The following is a 27713-nucleotide window of genomic DNA, read 5'->3' as shown; positions in this document are numbered from 1 at the left end:
TTACCTGGAGGTGGTGAACACGGCGTAGAGGATGGGGTTTTTAGGATCTTTGGTGCTCATGAGAAACACGTCCTCTGAAAACCAAAGCAAATCAATTCAAAACCACATCAGCCAACACCGGTTAAATAGTTGTTTATCTTCATGCTACCAGAGCAGAGGAGGAGGAGGAGGGCTCACTTACGCAGTTCATCAAAGTGTGTGTCTATTCCATTGAGGCCAGGTACAGAGCAGACCAGCCGAGCCTTCAGGAAAGTAGTCCACTTGTTTACCAAACTCCTGTGACCTCCTAGGTCGTTCTGGTTGGAGAGATCGCACACACACACACAAGTTCAACCTTAAGACTGAAATCTGGTTGAGGGCCATATAAAATTGACATAAAAAAAACTAACATTTGCCAATCTGCAAGAAACATAAACATAATGATTAAAGGTGACGATGGCATTGGAATGCAGGAAGCAGTTTCGGCTTAATTATTAAGTAAACAAGCCTGTCAATCATTCCTTTGCCTCGCCGCTGTTGAAAGACACCGGCCATGAATTGTGGGGTTCTTATGGCGTTGAAGAAAAGAAGACTGCATCTTTTGCACACAGTGCAGTCTAGCAAACACATCCCTTATGTGCTTCTGAGAGCCTTACTGCGTTTGTTTTTCGGCAACACGCGCGCATGTGCACACACAGAGACACACTTTTACAAGCACAGTTTCTCTCACACACACACACACACACACACACACACACACACACACACACACACACACACACACACACACGGACAAAAGCAATAGGCAGAGACAGAATGCTGGCTCAGATGGGAGAGCAGACTCATTCCGCTCCAGCATTGATTTATGACAGCCTATCAGGACGTGCCCCAAATATGCACAGCCCTAAATTAATATGGCATTCTGCATAATGGATGGATTGTTTAGTGTTTAGCCGAGCAGATTCCTGACATACTGGAGAATCAGGCTGCAAATAGGAGGAGGCACGATATACGCAGCTAAACGTGTGGGAAGCCATCAGCCACCATTCACTGATCTGCGGTCAGCGTGGTAAATTTCTTTTTAATGACTGATTGTGGGATTGGGAGAAGTGAAAGCTGATACGGGACCAGCGCTGTGCAAAAAAAAACGCTCCTCCTTTTGGGGCTGGGTGGCGCGACAGACACCAATCCGTGCCAATAAGCCTGGCATTAGTATAACAGTGCTGCCATTGATATTGCTCTGTGCCTCTCAGGCATGGGTGACATTTAGAACATCTCTCTCAGGTTTCTGTCTTCAGGGGCGACAATAGCAAACAAAGCCCACTCGTCTCGGGGCTAAAAATAAGCAGAGATAACAGCTTATGAAAGCTGCCATCATGGGAGCCACTCAGACCCCCATCAAGTGTTTTTCCAGATACAGAAAGCTCCGTCGCACAATGGTCTCTGACTCTGTTGTGTGTGTGTGTGTGTGTGTGTGTGTGTGTGTGTGTAGTTGCATAATGTGTGTACCTTGCAGAGCTGTCCAATGCGAGCGTGAGTAGCCTTCCCAGCATGCTCTCCGTCCATGGCATTCTCTCTGAACAAGAGGTAGATTTTGTCATCCTCTGGGTTGTCACTCTCAGGGATCAGATGGACACTCACAAACCTGGGATCTGGAATACACAGACACACACACACACACACACACACACACACACACACACACACACACACACACACACACACACACACACACACACACACACACTTATTTTAATCATGTTGAGCATTTAAGCAGCTGTAGAGCTGTAAAGGAGCTGCTCATATGTACTTGTCTTTTTGCTAATTTTATACAGTTTTCATGTCGTATATTGTTTGCAATATTGTACACTACATTGTATGCTTGTATGGTGTTATACAATACTGTTGAACACTGTTATTGTTACTTTTATTATGTGTGTGTGTGTGTGTGTGTGTGTGTGTGTGTGTGTGTGTGTGTGTGTGTGTGTGTGTGTGTGACAATCATTGTGGGGGGGGGGGGGGACTTTGGTTCCAATATCTGGCTCCTCATTTCCTACCGTTTAGCCAACGGGAATCATGCTGCTCTGTCCTGATTGGATGATGCTGGCCGAGTGTGCGGAAAATGGCAAAGTCCCGACCCATAAAGTCAGCTGATGTACCAGCATACAGCTCACCATCTAGACCAATGAGAAGAGAGTCATTAACCACTGCAGGAGAAAATACATCGTTTCCATTTTGTTTGTGAGAGTGCAGTAAAAATACAACCTGGCATCCGTATTTTGGGCATATTGTTATAAGCTCGCAATATTGCGCATTTTTCACACCTGTATGAATAAAGGTGTGCCTTGCCTTGAGATTTTGATTTGCCTTTAGGCAAAAAAGTTAATACATTATGTAATGTTATGTTTATTTTATTTGACATGGACATCACAATTACATTGGACAATTACATTGGACAATTACATTGTTTAAGTGTTATAGCACAAGTGCTAATTGTCAACACTTGTCCACATTTTTAGGGTTAGTGCTGAAATCTAGTCTCAGGGTTAAGGCCAATTTATGCTTGTAGCGAGTGTCAAACGATGCACTGCACCATCAAAGTGCTGTTAAAACAACAACAAAAATTGTCGCGGAGAACTTTCGCTGTTGGTGTCGCATAATCTCTGGAAAAATGAAAGGTTGCAGACGCTTCATAAAATGTTGCGTACTCTGATTGGTTGGGAAGACAAAAGTAAGCTCCATTATCACGGAGATGCACGAGACCACGTGCACTTTCTTGTTTACGTTTTGTTGGAGACGCTGTCGGCGAGTCGCAGACTGTATGAATTCTCAGAACTCAGAACGTTGTGAGACACTTGACTCTCAAAGCATAAGTTGGCCTTTAGGGTTAAGGCGAGGGCCAGGGCTATAGAGTTTGAATGAGCTGAAGAATGAATGTTTTTAGGGTGAGTGTCAATGGAAGGTCCTCACAGGTATAATACAAGCGTGTACGTGTGTGTTGTTCTGGTGACTTCACTTTAATAACGCAGGTGTGTGAAGTGGGAGCCATTATTCGGGGGCTTAGCGATACAGGTGGACCGCAAGTCGAGACAGGACACCAGCTGCCACGAGCGCCGACTGACGTGATGAACAGGAGGGGTGTGAAATTAACATTGACTCGGCTGGGAGTTGACGGGGAGTGGGTGGATGTGGGGAGGGGGGATGGGGGGGGGTGAGCGCAATGGGATATGGGGGTGACTGAAGAGGGACAGAGGAGGAGAGGTGTGAGACGGGGGGGAGTGCATAATAATGTGGGTGAGAGAAAGGGAAGAAAGTGAGGGGAGGGGAGATAAGGGCTGATGGGCTGGAAAATAGCCATCTGTTAGCTTAAATGGTGTGATATAACACAATATGACTGCCATCATCAGGGTGGGGACCGGTGTGTGTGTGGGTGTGGATGTGTGGGGGGGAGGGGGGCTCATGCCATGTGCATACAGCTCTCCCTCTCTCGCTAATGCCTGATTTATACTTGGTTACACAGTGATGCACACCAAAAATAGCAGATCTACAACATGACGCAGTGCGAAGTGTAAAACCAAAAAAAATTGGATTTCCACCCAAAAGAGACTTGACTACAATGTAAATGTATAGTGTCATCTGCCAGCCGGTCTTTTAAGATGGTCTCCTAAGACTGAAATAGAGTTTACAGTCTCGCCAATGACCGGGTTCGCTAGCGTGTAAATGCAGAACTACAGAACAGATCCACTTCATAATGACTGACCTAGATGCCTGGTCCTGTTATTTGTACTTACTTTAACACTCTATATACTGTAGCTACGCAATGCACAAATGAATGAGGATGAAGCGAGGTGTTGGCACTGCTCCTGTGCTTGTAATACAACACACTAAAGGTCAGTGAGCGGACGGACAGTACAGCGTGTCCCAGGTTAAGATAGCGAAGGACCTACCGATGAGCATGGATGCGGTGAGGAGCTTTGGATCGTAAGGACTCTTCCCCCGGCCGTTCTCGATGTGGGACTCCAGTCTGAACACATTGTCCTGGATGGGGGGGGGGGGGGTCACAAGAGGTAAAACAAACAGTTAGCTATATAGCTTTGTAAATAATAATTAAGGTCAGAGTTGAACGTACCCTAGCCTCGATCTCCAGGCTTTTATTTTTTAGTTTTGCTAAAAAGAGGTAAAACAAACAGTTAGCTATATAGCTTTATAAATAATAATTAAGGTCAGAGTTGAACGTACCCTAGCCTCGATCTCCAGGCTTTTATTTTTTAGTTTTGCTAAAAAAATAAAAGCCTGGACCAACCAGTTGATGTTCCGGGAATAGGAAGTGTTTCATTTCCCCAACCAACCAGAGTGAAGTGGGCGTCGCTCCAAATGTTGTGACGTCAGGGCTCTCAATGCTACACATTGGGGAGGGGGAGGGGCGCGGGGCGGGGCGGGGCGGGGGCTGACGGACAGATCGGTGAACCAATAGAATCCGGCGGAATTTTTCTACGCAGATTTTGAACCCGCCCGTCTAGACATGATATCAGACACGCTAGTGCAGTCTAAACGTACCCTAACTATAGAGCAGGATGTGGGATTATTTATTTGATGTAAAAGCTAGTTTTGAATTTTTATTGGAGAAATATGTTCCCACATCAAAACAATGTGTCTTTTCATATAGATCACATTAAACAAACACATTAAAATGAGAAAAGTGCTACACGGTGCAAAATAAAACCCACATTGAAGTATGCCAAATATTGTATAGAATTGTATATTCTATACAATATTCAGGGCGTCTGTAAGAGCGTTGTTATTAAGTTTAGTATCTTGTGGTCTGTACCACCACACTCTGACCACTCTGGTGCCTTGTCCAAATAAACTGTTCAATAAATCATAACTTGAAGAGTCGCACTCAGACATAAAAGTCCATTTTTATTATTGTTCCATAATGACAAAGTTGACAAATCTTTGTCATATGGAACAATAATGAAACATTTATTTGATGTCTGAGTAAGATTATGGTACATTGTAGTCTGAAACAAAAGAAAACTCATACATATTTTACAACTGTATACTGGGATTTGGCCAGCAGATGAATTGCAGTGCTGCGTAAATGGCTGATCTCAGAGATATTTCTGCTCTCTAATTGTCAGCGAAAAAAAAAACGACTGTCTAATGAATAGGAAACACACATTTATAAGACTGAGTCAGTGGCATTAAGGAGGAGAGGAGAGCAATTTCCCTCTTTCATACACAAATGGACACAAACGCACACGTGTGCACACACACACACACACGCACACATGCACACTCACAGTGTAGCACTTTCATATTAAGAGTGATGAATTGGAGAGCTTGGAACCCTGTGTTTAATTTTCCACCTCATTTTGCTGAGCGACTGAAACCATGTTTTAAGTAGTTTCTGAAAATCATTCAGGGGAAGAGAATGTCCTCAGAGATGGTCCTTCTGTGCTCTAAATCAAAAGTAAAACTGCTTTATCGACTCCTACGCCTCTGGCAAAACGTGCATTTCTCCTCTGTCTCTCGCATTATAGCTGGCTGCTGCCAGGGATCTGTTTTTTAACAAGACACTGGGTCTAATAACAGAGTGATGGCTTCCTTGTGGAAATCTGACGTCATGTTGAGGATGTCATATTTATGATGTCATATTTATGATGTCATATTTATTATGTCATATTTATGATGTCATATTTATGATGGTCTTGCCCAACTATGCAGGGACGGAGGGACAGTGGATCTGAGATTATGAATTAACCCATTCAATCCGGGGGGAACGCATCTCTGTCATTTTAGATTTCTTTGGGCTATTCAAAAATAGCAGATATACAAGCTCATAGTGCGGCACCGAGTGCCACGCTATGAGCTTGTAGATCTGCTATTTTTTTAAAATCGTGAAAATGTGTGCAACATCTTTAAATATATATATTTTTAAAGCGAACATTTGTAAAATGTTTTTGTTCCATGGACCCCCCAGACGCAAAGATTTGAGTTACAAATGTTCGATTTAAAAATATATATATTCAAATATTTGCACAAAATGTTCACAATTTTAAAAGAAATTGCTGATCTACAAGCTCATAGCCCGGCATTCGGTGCTGCGGCACTCGGTGCCACGCTATGAGCTTGTATATCTGCTATTTTTTAATAGCCAAAAAAATCTTAAAATGACATCCCCAGATTGAATGGGTTAACTAAATATGAAAAGCAAAAAACAAAACAATATGTGAACAATATTTTACTTCATTATCCTTCTGACAGCGTGCACAAGAAATGTGCTACCTCGGGCCAATAGTTTGTGATATTTACCATGAACGCACAGCCACACAGATGCCAATGCAAAAAAAAGAGACAGAATTGTCATGCATATTGAGCCACACACCCCAAGCCACACACCCCAAGCCAAATAAAGGGGGCAGAACAAGGCGTTATGTTGTACCTCTAGCCTCTTGCCCACTTCCAGGTAGGCACACACAGGGTGGAAGGCTCCCGTCCCACATGCGTACAGATGGGTCTGGTTGAACGGCTGCAACACCTTGATGAAGTTCGAGCACTCCCTCTGATGGACGCACAGGAAGCCAAAGAAACACAGGAGATTCATTAAATGGAAATAATGAATTCAGTTCAATGTTAGAGAGAGAGAGCAAGAGAGAGAGAGAGAGAAAGAGGAGAACGAAAGAGATGGATGAGTGACGTTAAAAGATACAGTACAGCCCACTGTAATCTAGTAAAACAAAAGGATGGCCGAACTGTACCACAGCACCCAATCTGAGAGATTACACAGCACCAGATTAGATTGCAGTAATTGTGCGGCGTAACAACAACTCTAGATAACAATGATGTGATCTGGTTAGCAGAGATAATCTGTGACTCTCTCTCTCTCTCTCTCTCTCGTTCCACTTCTCTCTCGCTCCCTTTGAACCCTGCCACCTCTCCACATGTTGACTTCATAAGATTATAGGGAGGACAGGGCCTGCATAATATCCAATGAGATTATTGTGACATTTGCAAGGGGAGGGAGTTACAGAGGCTGAATAAACAACTCATGAAGTAACCATACAGTATAATATAGCATAAAGCACCTTGGCTCACTGTCACTATACTGAGAGAGTGAATCTCAGTATAAGTATGTCCTGTCTTTAAGCCTGATGTGATGATGACACGGTTCAAGTCGCCCAATTCTCACCTGATCTTACTCCATATTTTCTAAAGAAAAACAGACTATTTTCTCTAGCTGTGTCTTACTTTGTATTTATTATTAGGATTACTCCATGATTAGTAGATACATCTGAATATCTCTTACAGTTACACCTTTTTTTCTGGTCATATTGGCCTGGCTGCTTCTTAATTGCTTGATTGCTTGTGATGCTATTATCGAGTCCCTCTGGAATCAAAAAGAACCAGCTGAATGCCTGGAATAGTGACGTCGAGTAATGTTTTTGCTGTATGTGTGTAATGCTGAATTTATACATCGCAAAAATAGGCAATCTACAAGCTCACAACACGTGAGCACAAACATTAGCACCTTACTGGTGCTAATGTTTTGTTTGTGTTTATTTCATGGCATGTCTGTTTATATTACATTGTTTTGTTTTGTTTTGAACTGTACAGCACTTTGGTTGACCCGGTCATGTTAAATGTGCTCTATGAATACAATTTGAGTTGAGTTGTGACCTTGTAGATCTGCTGTTTTCAGCAAGCAACACCATCCGTACGACAAGGTATAAATCAGGCCATATGGGCGAGTACAGTAGCCTGTGGGCATGGGTTGATGTCTTGTACTGTGTGTACTGTGTGTGTTGTCTGTTGCTGCGTGGTCAGTTTTCCCCCGTGCTCCATCAGCACGTGCCTGAACAGACCTGACCTCGAACGAAAATGAATATGTCATCATTGCACACATCGGGGGGGGGGGGGGGGGGGGGGGAGAAAAAAAGGAAAATAGAGCCACGAGATTATGCATGACTACGTTTATCTGGCTTTACTGGGTCAGCAGCAGAAGGCTGCCGCTGTTGTGTAAGCCTTTGTTTTCATCTCTCAAACCGCCGTCGTCGTTCTTTGGATTCAAAGCGTGCGCATGCGGTTTTATGTGAATAATCAACTATAATGACTGCAACAAGCTCATTATGCAGTCTGCACGCTTTGTTTTGGGCAGTGGAACCTGTAATAAACCCTCCAACTAACAATGATGCAGACAACAGGAATTATATCTCACAGGTTTGTACCTGTCCTGTTATCTAAAACGGTAAAATGGTGCATTTACCAGTGGTGGAAAAAGTACTCAAATGTTTTACCGAAGTAAAAGTATCAATACTGCAATGTAGAAGTACTCTGTTGTAAGTAAAAGTCCGGAATTCTAAATGTTCTTGACTAAAAGTGCAACAGTATTGGTATCAAAATTGGTACCAAAAGTAGAAAGTACTCATTATGCATAATGTCCCATTTCACAACTTTTCAAATGTATAAAAATCTTTTGAAAATAGCAGATCTACAAGCTCACAATGCGTCGCATCGTGACGTATTGTGAGCTTGTAGATCGGCTATTTTCAAATGGCCAAAATGTATATAGAGCTGTATATAGTGGTTAATGTATGTTTTATAATAATAATCTAAATCTACAAAGTAACTAGTAACTAAAGTTTTCAAATAATTGCAGTGGAGTAAAAGTACAATATTTGCCTCTGAAATGTAGTGGAGAAGTAAAAGTACTGAAATTTTCAAATACTCCAGTAAAGTAAAAGTACCTCAAAATTGTTCTTAAGTACAGTACTTGAGTAAATGTACTTAGTTACTTAGTTTACACCATTGGCATTTACAGTATATATTCTCCAAAGCACTTTACAATTTGCATTATATTCACCCTTTCACACCCACATTCACACACCACCAACAGTGGAGACAACCTCATCTCCCTCGCCCTTCGTCTTTCCTCCGACTCCCGCTTTCGCACGGCCCCCTGTCACACACAACCCTTCAGGCTTCTCCAGTCATCCATGCCAGAGTGTTTACAGAAAACAGACCCAGACAAAGGGTTCCGTGGCCCTTTAAATCAGTCCTATCACACAGCAGACAGCTCTCACATGGTTCCTGGCTGCAGCCACGCACCGGTCAGTGAGCTGAGGCCCAGATATATACCGCTATGATTTCATAACTGCAGCCTGTTGCCTGAGGCAGTGGTCCGGGGACCCCCAGGGGTCCTTGAGGGAGTTCCAGGGGGTCCCCAGCTAAATGATAGATAGTTAGGAACCAAAATGAACCCTATGGGTCTGTAACTCTTGAGAGTGTACAAATGGAACCAAATGGACCCTTACGGGTCCATTTGGTTCCATTTGTACACGCTCAGAGTTAAATTAACATTGATTTAACAATATAAATTGGGGTCCCAGAGAAATAAATGCCTTTAAATGAGGGTCCGTAGCCTAATGCATGTCAAACTGGGGGTCCTTGAAATTAAAATAGTTGAGAATAACTGCTAGAGCCGTAAAATTCTTCTCTTATGGGGGGTCCCTGGCATATCTTTTCAAATGGGGGTCCGCGGGCTAATAAGTGTCAATTTGGGGGTCCAATTGACATGAAGAAGTTTGAGAACCACTGGCCTGAGGCTCATCTACTGAATACGCAATTCATCAAGAAGCTTTAACCACTTACTGTAAGCCCTATATATACTTTGCTGTACGACAAATAGCAAATCTTCAAGCTCACAACGTGCCATATCGTCATGTGTTGTGAACTTGTTGATTGGCTATTTTGGGTGTTTCTGAAAGTTTTGAAAACTTGACGATTTGGAAATGGTTTTAAACGTTTTGCCTGTAATGACATGTGGCCAAAATTGAGACACCGGGATGGAAGTGGTTAAGCAGGACACAATGCAACGTCAACTCTCAGTGTGTTTACATAGTTACCCCACTTTAACACAAACATGTAATGCTTGACCTCTGCTCTCCTAAATACAGGTACGGCGTTTGGCTCGTCATGCAAACGCGGAGTCATCTAAGGATGAGCGAATCATAATGCCATGGCAGTAAATAAGATCCAGCTTTACATAAACAGCTATGGTTCTTTTACATAAACAGCTATGGTTACAGCCTTTCGTGGAGTCACTGCGCATTAACCCAATAAAGACCTGAGGCCGATTCTACAAATGTCTTCTAAATCCTAACAGTTTTAAAAAAAAAACTATGTTTCCACATCAGTGGTTCTCAAACCTTTTCATGTCAAGGACCCCCAAAATTATATGTATTTGGCCGACGACCCCCCACCTCAACATATTTTGTTCCAGGGACCCTCAGAAGCAAAGATTTGAGTTAAAAATGTTTGCTTTAAAAATATATATATATTCAAAGATTTGCCCAAAAAATCACGATTTTAAAAAAAATAGCAGATCTACAAGCTGATAGCGCGGCACTCTGCTTTCCACGCTGATTCCATACTCTGGCTGTAAAGTGCAGCGATTTCCCACGATTGATATCAGAGATAGGTGATTAAGGTCAAGCGATTATCTATATACAGGCCCGAGGAAGGATTATCTGACCAGCTCTTGTGGTCAGCTACAGCGGCGAACGGAGTGCTTTGTCCACGTGGGTTTGTCGCCACACAAGATGAGAGAAACGTAATATCACAAAGAGACAGTATAAAGTTCTGTTACTCAGGTGTTAGTCACCGTGGGTTTTGGTGTGGTAGTCAGGTCAGGTCTTAGTCACTGTGGGTGACTGGTACTTTAAACCAGTGTAACTTGTCCAAATGATGCAATACACAGTGTATCGTGTTTGCGAGACCACCGGTTACGACTGGAACAGGAAGGAAATGTGCTCTGTATGTAAACGCCTGTGTAAGAAAACATGTAAACGAGTGTGTGAATGTGAACGAGTATGATTTGATAATGAACGAAGTGTGTGTGTGTGTGTGTGTGTGTGTGTGTGTGTGTGTGTGTGTTCTCTTTATATATTACCTATATTGCTGCTTACATGCGAGACAGAACTTTAATAATTAAAGTTCTGTCTCGCATGTAAGCAGCGGTATAGGTTGGCCACACAGTGAGAAAGCAACAACTGTAAGTTCAATTGAAGGTCTTACCGAGAGATCTTTTCCTGCCCACTTGCATTCATCTCTTCTGGTGGGGGAGGCCGGCCAGGGTATCTGTGGCACAGGACATGAGCACATGACAAAAGAAATTAGCCTTCCCTGAATCAGATTTACAGAATAAAACCACAAACTGAAAAGAAGGGGAAAAACTGCTCTGTAGAATGCCATAGGCCCAGGTGAAGCAAAGCATGTCTGAATCCATCTGTGCATAATGGAAGGGTTGGACGGGGGGGTTCACAATGCGATTTGTTCTCCACTTTGTTTCCGTTTACTTCATTATTCATCCAGGTGTGCGCGGAGCGGCTAACATGCCTGGCGCAGCGTGTGATCCTGTGCGACAGCTCTGGCCTGAAATATTCATTAGGCACTTTTCTGCAGAAACAGAGTCTGTTCTGCAGTCCAGAGATACCTGAGGCCTGGAATGGCACCGGGGATGTAGGTGCACACGTACTGTACACACACACAGTGCAAGGTATGAGGCCATATGTCATACAGACGTTGACCAAGAGTCAGAATATGTTACATATAAAGTATACATTATATCTCCGGCTAACTCCAAAATGTTCATTTATCAGGAAAAAGTTTGAGGATCCAATGGAGTTAGCTGGTTCTGCTAAACCAGCTAACTCCACCTAAGGGGGGTGGAGTTAGCTTGTTTCGCTTACTCCAGGCTCCACCCTCTTTTGACTTCCAACCTCATTGTGAGCTTGGAGGTCCATACAGCTGTTCTTATCAATGATGAACAAAACCTCCTAACTCCACTTTTTGTTTTGTTTTTTCATTTCCTGAAAAATGAACATTTTGGAGTTGGTTTCTGCTCGACAGCAGAGATATATAGTCATGGATGGACAAATTAATCCATAGACTGATGGAGATACAGTCATACGCTTTTCTATTTTTATTATCCTATTGGTACACAAATTATGGACCCTTTTTGTTTTCCTCGTTACTCTCGCTTTCTCTTATTATTATTACCTATGCTATTATTATTACCTATGCTGTATTGTCTGAAGGAAGCTAAACAAAATGTATGCACCAGTGGACTAGATGTAACAATAAAGAACCACCTTGAACCTTGAACATGGTCATCTACCTGTGCGTAGTCTTTGCTGATGTTGAGGAGGTTGAAGGAGAAGATGTGGTCCTTGGCTCCCACCACCAGTCTGCCTTTCTCCTCGTCCAATAGGAAGGTGTGGTAGGCTGAGCTGTTGGCCAGGCCCTCAAATGTCACTAGGTTGTTAGACTCCAGCATTTCTGGAAAGGAGAACGGAGAGAATTTGATAATCACTTGGTTATCATTACAGTAATTATGGGTAGTTCTGTATCACAACAACACCGCAGGCTCAAAGCTGTTTCAAATGAAAGTTAAAGTGAATCAACATTGCAATGAGGCAAAATGTCAGATGTAGCGACAGAAGATGCCCTCCTGAGTTCAGACAATAACCTGTATTATCTGTTATCTAATTTTAATGCAGGTCTGTTATGCAACATTTATAATCTTTGTTGTTTAGACAGCGAGCGTCTACAGCAGCCGTATGACCAGAGATTTACCTCCTTGTTCATCAGGTCGACTTATACTGAAAAGAATAGTACTCTGCCCTAATGAACAGTTTGAGGATCCATACTTAATAACCCTGGGGCTACAAGGAATGTTACATTGCTTTGTTTTGGATTTAGGCTCCTCGGGATCATTTATCCTCCATTTAATTGCTAAATCCTGGTCCATTTGCACACTCTCATGCTGTGCTCGCACACTATAGCAGCGACAGGCTATAAGTAATTTTCGATGGAAACCAGGGACAACATATCAGTTACACCACCGGCTACAAAGTGACAGCTGACACACGCCGCGTGACGGGCGTGATGCGCTGCAAAACAAAAGTTGAGCCGACTTCAATGTTTTTCAGCAGTCCAATGACGCAGTGAAGCATCAATCAAACATATGTTTTTGTTTCACCATTTTCACACGCCTTCTGTCTACCCCACAATTCCTCCTGCCCCATTCCGTAAACGGAAGAAAAACTCATTCTTGCCGTGATCCAGTTCCCTGTGCTATTTAACCCTACCCTGTCATTCACGCAGTGTGGCTTGAGCAACACTTGAGCACTTCAGCGGTGACTCTGCAGCAACGTAGCCGTCCACGCTCAAGCACTTTTATAGCTTTTTGCCTCCGATCCTGTGACTGCAGCGTCAGAGTTAGATTAACATTTGTGATTTTACAGTGTTCCTCTCCTGTTCTTCTTTGCCTTTTCAGAAGCCTTTCTGTTCCATTCTCTCTACTTCTAAAGCAGTGGGTCCCAAAACTTCGGCTCCAGACCCAAAAGATACATTAAAATTGGGTCTCTCCGTGACCCAAACTTATAAAAGTAGATCATGAATTAACCACTTAAGCCCTGTTTAACACATTGGGTGCCAGAGGTTTATTAAAATATTATACTTTGAGTGCCAGGACTTTTTAAACATTTTGAACCTTTTTCAAGTAGTCACAAAATATTTTCAGTGATCACCATCCTCACGGTGATCCCCTCATTACACACATACAGGTCTCGTACAATCGGGGGGAAAAAATTTAAAACATTCGGAAATCCATTCCATAGTTGCAGCCAGTTGAAAATAGTTAAATTAACATTGTAAAAAAAAAAAGTGCACAGGAGCCGAGATACAGGTTTTTGAAGTCATAAGTTAACCAGGAGGTGGATTGGAGTCTAAATCTTGTAGGAGTGATATTTCCTGTTGCTGTGAAGCAACAGGAAATGAAAAGAAGTTTCAAAAACCGTATATATACGGTTTTGGCACTCAACGTTAGTATGCGCAAAACCGTATATATACGGTTTTGGCACCCAATGTGTTAATAGTGAAAATATCTACAAGCTCATTATTTCTTAATAGTTGTTTTTTAATTCATGTTTTTTTCTTTGGGGGGGGGAGATAAATGTTTTTGTTTTAATCTTTTGAACTAATAATACAAAAGGAAAAAAAGTATATTTACTCACAACCGATAGAAATGGTTGTGTGATCCTAAAATGGGTCACGACCCATCGTTTGCGAACCACTGTGAACACTAAAATGCTCATCTTCCTCCACAATCACACACTAACTGGTTCCAGGCCGACAAATATGGTGCAGCTGCAGAGCCAGCGAGCAGAGAGATGGACAGCAGGTACTGAAGCACCACCACAGAGCCAAGCCATCTTGGTTCTCTGGGCAGGTATATATACGGCAATGTTGGCAGCCAATGATCAAACTGTCTGGCCTGGGGCCGAAACGACCTTGACCGGAGCGGGCCAACTTTGCGGAACATACAGTCGGAAATCTGGGAACCATATACATGATGTCGCAACGCTCTGAGAATATTCCACCAGTTTGAAAACGGAGGATTTACTCTGCACCCACAACAACCATTAGCTGGCTTTCATATGGGCTACTTTTAGAAAGAGCCAGCTCACGTTTTGCTGTGTAATCCATGGGTGTTCCCAAAGCCTGGCCGAATGAGCGATTTTCACGCTCACAATGGAAAACAGAGCTCGGCTACAAGCTAGTATGTTGAGAATTTTGTCATTGTCAGTGGTGGAAAAAGTACTCAAATGTTTTACTTAAGTAAAAGTATCAATACTGCAATGTAGAAGTACTCTGTTACAAGTAAAAGTCTGGTGTTCAAAATTTGCTTGAGGAAAAGTACAAAAGTATTGGTATGAAAATGTACTTAAAGTACCAAAAGTAAAAGTACTGAAATGTTTGAAAATAGCAAATCTACAAGCTCACAACATCGCGACGCGTTGTGAGCTTGTAGATCGGCTATTTTCAAATAGCCTAGGTATAAAATAGGGCTAAAGTCACTTCTGCACTGGTCATGAGTGAGGCTGTGTAGGCCTACATTACGGCAGGTCATTCTTTCTGTGACACATTGCTCACACATGCGTTCACACTCCGTCCCTCTCACGTGGTTTTTTTCTCACTGCCCACATGATGACCCCCTCCACTTGGCAAACCGCACAAAAAGGGCGTTGAGGTATGGATGGATGAAAAGAGAGTTGAGAGAAAATTGACATTTTATCCTTCCACTCTGGCTCTTCCTCTCTCGCACTTTCATTCTTTCTCTCTCGCTCTCTTGTTTCTCAGGGAGTAAATAACAAAAATGCTCATGAATGTTTCAGCAGAAGAATGCCCACCTCTTTGAAGTGTGTCAGAGAGAGAGAGAGAGAGAGAGAGAGAGAGAGAGAGAGAGAGGGAGAGATAGAGAGAGAGAATAGAAATGGAGACTACGCATAAAACAGAACGTGGGAGTTAAAAGAGAGGAGAACAAGGGGGATGATGCAGGTTTCTTGGATGCACCTGACAGTTGTCTAATGTTGACAAAATGATGAGAAGGCTGTAACATGAATCATCGAAACACGTTAAGCATAGTTTTGATCTTATAACTTTGTATCCAGCCGTCGCATTTTTGAATTGTTTTAAATCAACATGAGATTGTTGTGTCAGGGACAACATTTAGGTTATTGTGTGCATGTAACCACATCATTACTTTTTTATATCGAAACTTTTAGTTGCCTCATTAATTCAGTGCCCCTTTTATTTATTTATTTCTCAACATTTTTATCCCTCGATTTTGTAACCCCATTTTTTCACCCAGTGGCAATTGTCTAAGTAATCCTGGGCGCTACACTCCCTCTGCCAACCTAGGGAGAACCCAGAGCTGAACTCATGCCTCCTTCAATGCATGAGGGCTAACAAGCCTTCTTATCACCCGGCGGAGGAGAGTTTCCCCGGTAGGACGTAGCGCGTAGAAGGAACACGTTATTCCAACCAGTTCCTTTCCCCTCCAACAGGCGCCCGGCTGCCCAGGGGGAGGCAATATAGAGACCAGGATTACTGCATGTTTTTGTGAGGGTACCCTCAGTGCCTCTTTAACTATGCCTGCTCATGGTATACTGAAACAAAAAATTCAGTTAGCACCGAGGACACCATTATATTTATGATACTATTATAAAGTCTAGAAATGAAGAAAGCTGGATTGTTACAGTTGAAGATCAATTCCCCTCAACACATGCCAAAAATAGCCGATCTACAAGCTCACAATGTGTCGCTTTATGACCACTAGGGTTCAAATGATTAAACAACTGAAGATTTTTCATTATGTTTGATAGAATTCACAGAAAGGCTCCAGAATATACTATGAACTGCCCAAATGTGGTTGGAAGCTGGAAACGTAATTGAAACACAAGAGAAAGCATTATGAAATGCAATGTTCCTTGTATTAAAAGTACATAGGACATATTTAAAACAGAAGTTAAGGAGACTTTGTGGGGATTGTATTGATGGTTCACTTTTACGGAAAGGAGTTTGAACCATGGGTGTGGGGTTGCAAGGGGGACAAGAAAGATTATCTTGTAATGTAATTGTTTCCATAGACTTGTTTAATTCCATGTATTCTTTGAATCCATCAAGGACCTCTTCGGAAATTACTGTTTCCAGTGACGCTTTTAAGTGCTCTCCTCTCCTGCTTTTGTGTCATGTTACTCCTTTGAGTCGTTTTGCTTTAAAATTCCAAATATAAATCAAACGCTCTACTAATGAAAGGTGAAAGGTAGAAGAAAGAGGGAGGGTAGAGATGGAAAAAATGGAAGACAATCTTGAGTTTTGAGTTTTGCCAAAGATGAGGTTGAGAGGTGAGGAGAGAGAAGAGAGAGAGAGAGAGGGGAAAGTGAAGAAGACCTCCTGGGCCGGGCTGTAGTTAGAAACAGATTGCGTCTACTTCTCCTGATCCACCTCTTTGGTGTTGGCACTAAATCAAAAACATAAATCCTATTTTCAGCGAGGACACATACAGTATATGCATGAGCCAACACACACACACACATAAGCACGCACGCACACACACACACACACACACACACACACACACACACACACACACACACACACACACACACACACGCACACACACACACGCTGTTCATACATGCTGTATACATAATGGTAATGTACAGCGGTTCGACCCCCTGTCTTCTTGCTGTTGTCTTGGTTATTTTGTTGGTTTCCATCGCGGCTCAGTTTTCATAGCATTTTCTGATTGATGCAAAGAGCTGCTAGCTAAACGGTCTCTTAAGGCTGAAGTCTAAACTCAGTGGTCTTATGTGAACCAGCCATTAGGCACACTGAACGAATCCACATTTTGAAGCATCCCACAAAAGTCACCGCAAATGATTAATCCGAAGAGTTCACAAAAATGTGTCATTTCGTTCTATTTATTACAGTTCTATTTATTTAATTACCGAACAAGCCCCAGTCTGTGGCCTGCAATTTACCAGACCCCAAAAACCTGCTTTATGCAAAGCTTACTGAATACTGAGTCATCCATATGGACCTGTTAAGAAATTTGATTTATGAAATGATGAAATTAGACTATGAGACAGTAGTGGCTGTTGGCTGCATTAGATTAAATGTTCCATATGTTTATGGAAAACTCAAATCAAATTATCACATGCCTCTGGAGCCAGTTAGGCGTCTTCTATTTTTGTTTGTGAAGCACATTCAGTTCGAATGCGACTAGTTTTAATGGTTATATCAGATTATCGGGACGGTTATTAATACAGAAAGTTGCGGTTCCTAAAAGAAAGGAAGGAAACAAAATGAAGGTCATAAAAGGTAAAAAAAACAGAGCCCAAAGCTCTCTGTGTCCCAGATTAGAGTTTCTCTGTAGCCACGGTGATCAATCATCAGCAGAACCACTGTAAGCCTTACTCTGACAGTACAATAACACTCTCTATACAGCTTGATTTAGACTTCGTACCATGGTGTGGCGCAACCGAAAATAGCTGATCTATACAAGCTCGCAACGCGCCGCAGGTGGGACACATTGTTGAGCTTGTAGATCTGCTATTTGTGGTGCGCGACACCGCCGTACCACGGAGCATACATTAGGCATACCTCTGACCCGTTTCACCTGCACCACCGAGACAGAGAGTGAGTGCGTGAATGTGTGAGTGCACGTGCGCGTGCATACGTGCGTGCATTTATGTATTTGCTGGTGATGATGTGTTAAACGGAGAGAGAGACGTGATTCACCATGGATTTTGTTATTACTTTCCAATGATTCTACCAGGCAGCCATGTCTGAACAACAACAAAAACACTATTTCATTAGAAGGTCATAATTTATCGCAGAAACCAGCTTTTCAACTTTTACATTTTGTTTCATGAATTAGTGCTATTGAACACCCTTTACTGTCTGTGTGTGGGTTTTACAAATATTGAGCCAATGGAAAGTATTAAAAAAGCGCTTCTGACTAAACCTCCCAACTCTTGGATCCTCAAACTGTTGGACAAACCACCCAACTCCAACTTGTGGAGTTAGGTTTGTCCCCCATTGATTAGAATCTCCACATTAACCTCCTACTGTAACTCCACTTTAGCTGTACTTGGTAAAATGGTGATAATATAAGGACACACTCAAGTATCTGACGATGTATAAAGTCACCATACCGACTTTGATGAGGCAGTATTGTGTTGTTCTATAAACATGTTTTCTTCATTTCCTGAAAAGTTTATATTTTGGACATAGCTGGTTTCTGTCAGACAGCAGAGATATGCTGCTAGTCTAACAAGCTCTGTATCTGCATGGTAAAGCCTGGTTTATACTTGCGCATTGGTGTCTCGCACCCAGAATAGCAGACTTACAAGCTCACAACGTGTCACAGCGATGATACGTCACACAGCGCAACGTGTTGTGAGCTTGTAGATCTGTTATTTTTGTGAGACACGATGCACAACCGAGTTTGAATCAGGCTTAACACATCCCAGCAACGGCAACACACACCCAAATGTACACGCACGCACGCACGCACGCACGCACGCACGCACGCACGCACGCACGCACGCACACACACACACATGGAAAAAATTTAACAATGACTGATTCCATGCCTTTAGTTTTCCTCTGTAAAGGAAAATGCTTGTTGCTCGGAGAAAGAAGGTGAGCTTGTTTTATAAACAGGAAGGTGTTAGAGATCCATCCCTTACAGAGCCAGTCAGCTGTAGCCCTCTCTCAAACCACACCTGTGTGTGTGTGTGTGTGTGTGTGTGTGTGTGTGTGTGTGTGTGTGTGTGTGTGTGTGTGTGTGTGTGTGTGTGTGTGTGTGAAAAAAGTGCACGGTGTCCATGGAAACGCACCATTCAACAGGGACTGATAGTTATTAAAAGTGAATCACCCTGGGACTTATGCTCAATGGGGGCGATGTGTGAGCGTTTCTGTGTATGCGTGTGTGTGTGTGTGTGTGTTTATGGAGCATACTAGATACAATACACAGAGGTGTATGTGTTATTGGAAAGAAACAAAAACGTTTCCTAGCCACCGAGGAGGTGACAGTATAGCCCTGCATGTTGGAACTGGTCTCTCTCTACCACAGGCAGGTAGCGCAAGCAACGCCACCACTAACATCACAAGGATATTAGCATAATGCGCCAGTTTTTATACATGATTTCATCCATGTATCCTCTATGATCTCACTGCAACCACAGAAACACACTAGTGCACCTGCAGGAAAAAAGCTGCAATTCATAGATCGTCTTTTGTAAGACTTCAGTACCTGCCTGCTTTAAGGCCTTTGCAAACAGGGTGCGATTAGTCAATCAGTTTTTACCGCATGCGAAAAGACGCATGAATCGAACTGGGTTCGATTGGAAAAAAAACGCATCGCCGCATCGCATCGCCGCACGGTAAATTCGGAGCCGGTGTGCATGAGGTCATAGAGAACCATGTGTTCATTTATATTGTCCGTTTTTTCCGTGCGAAAAATCACACCCTGTCTGCAAAAGCCTTTATTCAGTGCAAACCGAGAGGCACCAGCTCATTCCATAGTGTTCAGAAAAGGTTCCAGCTATCACGGAAGATTGGCCGAGTGGGTACAGATAGACCATTTTAAAAACACAAATTGGACTTTCAGATCCAAGACTTCCAATATTTTGTCACAATTCCATGCTGTATTGGAGGCAAACGTTGATCAAAATAACAATTCTTCTACATTCTCTAATTGTGTAGACTTCTTGTAAATTAAGTAATGCTGACGTTTAACAATAATTTAACAATAATTTGACTCTCGATAGCGTAAAATGAAACCAAATGGAGCCTTGCGGGTCCATTTTGGTTTCAAGAGTCAAAGATCTATAAGGGTCCATTTGGTTACCAACTCTCCATCATTTAGCTGGGGACCACCTGGAATCCCTTCAAGGACCGCTGGTGGTCCCCGGACCACTGGTCGAGAACCACTGCTATAGTGCATTAAGCCAACCGGTCACCAGTTTCGGGTGAACTACCATATAAACAGAGCCAGTGTGTTCTTAGAATAAAAGACACTTTTGCATGCAGACAGAAGACAGATAGACAGACAGGCGGCTTGGCCAGACTAACTGAGAGATACACTGACAGAGCAAAAAGACAGGACAGGTGGACAGACAAGTGTGTGACCTGTAGCAGGCGCAGCTGCCGCTCTGCTATATTCTCCACTCTCTCTTTCTTTCTCTTTTAGTCTTTCTTTGAAGTGGACCTGCTGCCTGCTTCTGCCCCATATACCGCTTTCTGTGCAGCTGCTGCTGCCCGCCAAATGTCCACTTTCACTTGCACTTTCTCCATAGTAAAAACATGTTCAAATCAGCCTCAGATTTGTATCAGATTCGTAAATCAGTCTCAGATTTGTAAAAATCTGTGTACAATTATAACCAAATGGACCATTATGTAAGTTAAATTAAGGCTCCAGATTTTACAGTGTATTATCTCCCTTTCTTTTTTGTGTGTGTTTTTGTGGCAACAAAGTTGTCTGCTAAGATCAAAACTATACTTAACGTGTTTTGATGATTCATGTTACAGCCTTCTTATAGTTTTGTAAACATTAGACAACTGTCAGGTGCATCCAAGAAACCTGCATCATCCCCCTTGTTCTCCTCTCTTTTAACTCCTACATTTTGTTTTATGCGTAGTCTCCATTTCTATTCCCTCTCTCTCTCTCTCTCTCTCTCTCTCTCTCTCTCTCTCAACCACTCTCACTCCTTCTGTTCCTCTTTTTTTTTTTTAAGAAATCATTTTTCCGAGCACTCTCGTTGCCTTTTTCAATGACCATTTTCTCTTCATCGTCATTCTGTTTTATTCTTTCTTTTGGCTTTGCCTTTTCTCTCTTTGTGGACACTGCTGTATGCTATTACAATGGATATCTGAGCATAGAGAGAGAGAGAAACAGGAAAAAAACAGAGAAATAGAAAAAAAAAGAAAAGAAGCGGCAGATGGAATAGATGTAAAGAATAGTCCCATGCGAGAGCGATAAAAATAAACTCTTTTACCCTATATTCTCTCTCTCTCTCTCTCTCTCTCTCTCTCTCTCTGGACTGGAGGGCATAGTGTTATGTGTTATCTAAGTGCTACCGTAGAGAAAGCAACAACACATCACAACAATAACCCATGTGTGGCATTACTGTACGGGCCCGTCCAATCTATGGTTTCAGTTCAAGACCTTTAATTGACGTTCACTGCACACGGCTGAATGTGTGATTGCTCAGTGACAAAACACAATGCAGCGCTGGATGGATCATGTAAACAATATAGGTTGACTCATTCACTTGTGCCCGAGGGTAAGGACACAAGCACAGTGTTATCACCAGTGGAATGATTTGTTCACTGTCATGCAGAGACGCATTGAAACAACTCTACATGTTTCTTTAAGATGTGATGTATGTACAGGATGGCGCTTAGGGTGTTAACTCTGCCAACTATTTGAGGTTTCGGGGATAACTGCTGTGCCTGTAATGGATCAGACACGCTCAGGTAATTTGAATAGTCCTTAGGCAATGACATTAGCTAAACGATGTTGACAGTTCTAGGTCAGATCTCATAGTGTGAAGCTGTTAGTTGGCCACCGGTATTGGGCCACCAGAGTTTAGATCAACAGATAGAGAGAGAGAGCTGGGGGAAACAAAACACAAACAATGGCAAATTGAAAAGTCAATCACTGGAGCATCTGGCTGTTAGCTACGCAGAAAAGGTCAAATCAGTTGATATAAGACACACTATTCACTATTTAAATCCTGAGACAGGCAGGTCGCCCATCTAGCCGTATATGACACCGTTCAAATACCCAGCTCATTCACACTGCAGGAAACTCAACTCCACTCAGGAGATTCTTAAAATGCTGGTGGATTAAAAGGTGCTGCTGGTGGAACTTCCTCATTCCCCCATGACTCTGATTAAAAGTCCATGCACACCCAAAACAAACGCCTGGCTTCACTATATATATGACCAGCAAGAAGAACCACCATGTGACCCAAAAAAAAAGAAACAAGGCTGGTTTCCATTGGCGCTTCATTCCTTTGGCTGGGTGTTCAAAAAGTAAGAGTCGTAGTCGTAGACTCTGTTGTTACTGTGTGTGTGTGTGTGTGTGTGTGTGTGTGTGTGTGTGTGTGTGTGTGTGTGTGTGTGTGTGTGTGTGTGTGTGTGTGTGTGTGTGTGTGTGTGTGTGTGTGTGTGTGTGTGTGTGTGTGTGTGTGTGTGTGTGTGTGTGTGTGTGTGTGGGGGGGGCGGGGGTGGGATAAGTCCTTGGCTTTGCTCATCAAAGGGGTGGACAGGTCGAAGAGAAGGACTACTTTTGGCAGTACACTCAAGGCCTATAAAAACCAAAGTACCCCGTCTTCCCTTGGCCAGTAAACAACATGTGCTCTCCTTCGTCCGTCCGGCCGGCCGGCCCACCATCCACATGTAACACACATGGATCCTGTCTCTCTGTGTCTCAATGGGTTCCTGTGTGCACCTCAAAGGGTTTGAAAAAAAAACGTGCACCTCCTCTTGAAGAACAATCTGTCCATCTCGGTGTAAAAATACACTTTCTGTGGCAAAACGGCCCTACTGTAAACCCTATCATCACTCAGTCACTTTTACTTGTTGATACAGTTGGACCTGGGCTCATGTTTAGGTAGCCGTAGGGGTGCTATTGTTATCCTTCCCCCTGGCCCACTGCCCTCTTGCACCACTCCCTCCCCCTCCCCCTCTCTCCTCCCCCCTTTCTTCCCAAACCACCTTCTGAAGATCAGTTAAGGGACCCCTAGGGTGTGTGGGTGTGTGTGTGTGCGTGTGTGTGTGTGTGCGTGCGTGCGTGCGTGTGTGTGTGTGTGTGTGTGTGTGTGTGTGTGTGTGTGTGTGTGTGTGTGTGTGTGTGTGTGTGTGTGTGTGTGTGTGTGTGTGTGTGTGTGTGTGTGTGTGTGTTTGTGTTACTATACTTGTGAGGACCAAACGGTCCTCACTAGAAAAATTGTTGTTTTATGGTTGAAATAAGTTTTTCGTTTACAATTAGAGAAAGATTCCGGTTGGGGTTAGGTTTAGGATTAGACATTTAGTGGTTACGTTTAGGGGGGTCGGGGTTGTGGATTTTTCCCTATTTCATACTTAGTTGTGCGGCGATGTCGAACACCGGAAAATAGCCGATCTACAAGCTCACAACGTGTCGCAGCGCGACACGTTGTGAGCTTGTAGATCTGCTATTTTCCGGCTTCAGACTTGCGGTTAAAAATGCCCCCAAAAAAAGCATAAATCAATCATAAAATCGGCTTCCGAAAATGTCGATGTCCTCATAAGTATAGTAATACAAACGTGCGTGTGCGTGCGTGCGCGTGCGTGCGTGTTCTTACACACACTGTAAGAAAGGGAGAATGGTAGAGAGAGGAAGCGTACACACACACAGAGAGAGAGAGAGTACAGGTTATCTGTTCTGATCTCATTTTTACTTGCTGACTCTGAGAGTTTTTACTGAGAGAGGTTTATACTGTGGTTCTACTGGGCTGAAAAAAAGGTGTGACCTCCCACTAACCTCTAGGGGTCAGGGTTCCTTCACCTCACAGCCCCGGCGTGTCACATGTTCTACCCTTAGTAAGAGGGTACAGTGCACTACTTTGCAGGCAGGCATTGCACTGGTATGTTTCCCCCTACAGAATAATATCTCTGGATTAAAGTCATGAATTACGTATATGATTCTTAGGATATGACTTAAACCTCATGATATTATCCTACACGATTCCTATTGAAACTACTACAGCCATCAGTCTGATGAGATTGCTAAAGGCTTAGGGTACCATGTGTTTCCTTAATGGTCCAACATTTGTAGTTGCAGCGATGGAAGGTGTTATTTGGCCCATTAGACCATGGCAAATACTTCTCAGGTGGAGCTATAGAACCCTGAACAGACAGACGTCACACTGATAAGAACCAGTATGCGCACGCAGGCCGGCACCAAATGAAACCCATTCTGTCATGTCTCGCTAGGACGCGCCTCACTAGCCATTAGCCAACACACAAGAAGAGGTTGAATGAACTGAAACCAACGCACCCCGAAACAATATGTTGGGAATTGATTGCATGAAACAATCACCTGTGCGTCCAGTCTCAATGTTGGTAAACAAATAATTGGTCGATGGAGTGAAATGTTCTCACTTGCCACACAGCAAAAATATCACTTTCACTTTACATGTTGAAATGAACACTGCAGACTTTATCGTGCAGGATTTGCGTCAAATGAAATGTAAATGGCAGACAAATAACCGCATCATGCTTGCATCTACATTTCCATCCATGTCTGTTTGCAGTGATCTAATAGATCCATACAGTTCCATCATGTGTAGCAGTGTCTGCAGTGATCTCATAGATGCTTCAGTTCCATCATGTATTGTGCAGCAGTGTTTGCAGTGATCTAATAGAGATATCTATGGGGCGTGTTTCAGCACACTGGCAGCATGTGGTTAGAAATGACTGATATGCTCACAGGTATCATTAGCTATCTACAGATGGCCACGCATTTGTGTGTGTGTGTGTGTGTGTGTGTGTGTGTGTGTGTGTGTGTGTGTGTGTGTGTGTGTGTGTGTGTGTGTGTGTGTGTGTGTGTGTGTGTGTGTGTGTGTGTGTGTGTGTGTGTGTGTGTGTGTGTGTGTGTGTGTGTGTGTGTGTGTGTGTGTGTGTGTGAGCATGCAGGAATGTATTTGTGAATGTATAGGCATAATTGTGTATGTGTGTCCGCTGTGCGTGCATGCATGCGTGTTTGTGTGTGTGTGCGTGTGTGCGTGTGCGCTTGTGTATGTGTGTAATTACGGCACTCCCAGTGCTGAGAGAGGAGAGAGGGAGAGGAACGTCTCTCTTTGGGAAAGCCATCTGCTGAAACAGACTCGTACCATTCATCCTCGGTATAATTACCATGCAGGGAAGGACAGAGCGGAAAAATGACATCCAGGAAAAAAGAGAGAGAGAGAGGGATGGATGAATGACACTTAACTGCCAGCAAATCCGTGTCTGGCAGCACTTTTCATTACAAAATTGACAACAGCATTCTATCAGGGACAGAGTCAGAGCGAGAGAGACATGGCCAGGAGGAGACATCTGTACACATTTCAGTCAAATCATTTGCAGAGCAGAGAGATATATTGGGACGTTAGTGTCCACACTCAGGGTTCAATTTGTAGGGGTATGATGCGTGGTGAGCTCATAGAGAGATTTGAGCTAAAAAGCATTATTTTACACTTTGGCTATTCAAAAATAGCAGATATACAAGCTCATAGCGCGGCACCGAGTGCCGCGCTATGAGCTTGTAGATCTGCTATTTTTGAAAAATCGAGAAAATGTGTGAAAATCTTTGAATATATATATTTTTAAAGCGAACATTTGGAACTCAAATCTTTGCTTCTGGGGAGTCCCTGGAACAAAATATTTTGAGGTGGGGGTCCGCGGCCAAATACATATAATTTTGAGGTCCTCGACATGAAAAGGTTTGAGGACCACTGACATAGTAATATAAGTTTAAAAAAAAAAAACAGTTAGGATTTAGAAACATTTTGTAGAATCGGCCTCAGGTCTTAATGGGTTAAGAAATTGTTAAATTGAAATATCAGGCAAACAGACAGGATGGAGCGCACACCTGTGTTGATGAGCTGCTGATCACGGCAGGTGATAACGTTGAGAAGGATGAGGCCGCACAACTCTTAGCCACCATGCAACACATTATTAAAAGGCACAGGAAACCAACGTTTCGACAATAGTCTTCCTCAGGGTTTTGGGAAATCAAAATTTCAAACATAATGATATTGGGGCGCGTACTATAGACTCTGATGCCTGACCCGTCCCGGGTCCCAGTTTCAATTCCCGAGCCCGACGGACCTTTGCTGCATGTCAACTCCCCAACTCTCTCTCTCCCTGTTTCCCTGTCTCTCTATCACTGTGGACTATCAATACAGGCAGACAAGGCCTACAAATATCTTTAAAAACTAATAAACATCATATAAACATATCAGTCATTTCCAAAAGAAAATGCATGCACTTAATTCAGTCTAACAATGAAATGACCAGAGGGGGGGATATCAAAAGCAGATTGATCCAGTCCAAACTGCTCTGATACGACCAATGGTCCTTCTACCTCAAATGTTCACGTTTATCCTACTTCTATCGTTCTTTTGCATTACAATACATAATCAATTCTGGAAACAAAACTATAGTATAGTAAAAAAAAAGAAATACATTTTGTATAATATACACATACAGTATCAACACACCAAATGCCCAAAGACTCAAACTCCATTACATCAGATAATGCAGCATTTTAAATGAACATAACATCACTTTACTGAGAGAAGCTCTTAAATACAGCTAAACATGGCTGGCTCATATCTGTGCTTAAATCTACAGCCAAAGAAGTGACTTTTGAATTTATGCACCTGACACAACAAATCTTCACAGTAAACTAAATTGCAAAAAAACCTGACCCATAAGGGGCTCATTTTGGGGTTAAATTAACTGTCTAATTACTGTCTTCCTTTAATGCCATCCAAGAGAGACAAAAGACAAAAGAAAGAAATACAAATGTGCCACCATCGCTGCCCTACTCTTAGCTGAACCTGTTATAGATATGCCTGATGAAGTGTGGAGTTTGCTTTTCCACGAACGCACAGACCATAGCTGTGATAAGGGCTGCAACACATTAAGAGGTGAAAAGAATCAATTCCAGGGTTTCCAGGAATGTCTATTGGAGAGAGAGGACACTCTGCCCTGCTTATGGGGACAACCATGATTTAGCAAATTTCATAAGCAGCGCAGAAATTGTTTTAGCTAGATTTTTCTGCAGTAATAAGTTCATCAATGCACCATACATACATACATAGTTAACATAGCGTCACATTCATTTTAACCACTTATCTTTGGCTATTCAAAAATAGCAGATATACAAGCTCATAGCGCGAGATCTGCTATTTTTTTTAAATATTGAAAATGTGCGATCTTTGAATATACACATTTTTTCTCAAAACTCAAATCTTTTGCTTCTGGGGGTCCCTGGCACAAAACATTTTCAGATGGGGGTCCGCGGCCAAATGTATATCAATGTAGGGGTCCTTGGCATGAAAAGGGCATGAAAACCACTTGGTTCAACTATTTAGCATGAAGCATGATTAATTCACAACTTCGTCATTTGGAGGCTTTAACAGAAAGGTCAACATATGGAGGTGTCAATGGGACTCACCTTTGTACGAGAGCTTTAGCCGGGGGACGTTGTTCTTGGTCTGCTGGGCACCGCTGCCCTCCATCTGGAGTAGAGCCACCCCACACAACAGCACAACGATGCCCCAAAGAGAGCCCATGATCCT

The 27713-nt window shown here is 42.8% G+C and overlaps 2 protein-coding genes across 2 annotated transcripts in view; one reads left to right on the top strand and one right to left on the bottom strand.

The window, feature by feature from the left end:
- The window catches only part of sema3ab (sema domain, immunoglobulin domain (Ig), short basic domain, secreted, (semaphorin) 3Ab), a gene marked incomplete at its 5' end in the record, with an annotated part of 38862 nt that extends 11155 nt beyond the window's left edge, over nt 1–27707 (bottom strand). Inside the window, 9 exons of the mRNA XM_080438543.1 lie at nt 5–74; nt 182–296; nt 1489–1631; nt 2037–2156; nt 3927–4017; nt 6425–6544; nt 11056–11118; nt 12158–12318; nt 27590–27707. Of these exons, the coding sequence (XP_080294669.1) occupies nt 5–74; nt 182–296; nt 1489–1631; nt 2037–2156; nt 3927–4017; nt 6425–6544; nt 11056–11118; nt 12158–12318; nt 27590–27707 (1001 nt within the window). The remainder of the gene's footprint in view (nt 1–4; nt 75–181; nt 297–1488; nt 1632–2036; nt 2157–3926; nt 4018–6424; nt 6545–11055; nt 11119–12157; nt 12319–27589) is intronic.
- rbm28 (RNA binding motif protein 28) overlaps nt 1–27713 on the top strand; it is an 895251-nt gene that overhangs the window by 731356 nt on the left and 136182 nt on the right. The gene's annotated exons all lie outside the window — the stretch shown is intronic.

The sequence above is a fragment of the Gymnoscopelus braueri genome, assembly GCF_963280865.1.
Source record: "Gymnoscopelus braueri genome assembly, chromosome: 9".
Classification (NCBI taxonomy): domain Eukaryota; kingdom Metazoa; phylum Chordata; class Actinopteri; order Myctophiformes; family Myctophidae; genus Gymnoscopelus; species Gymnoscopelus braueri.
The sequence above is the reverse complement of the archived record's forward strand: the minus strand, read 5'-3'. Positions and strand labels throughout refer to the sequence as shown.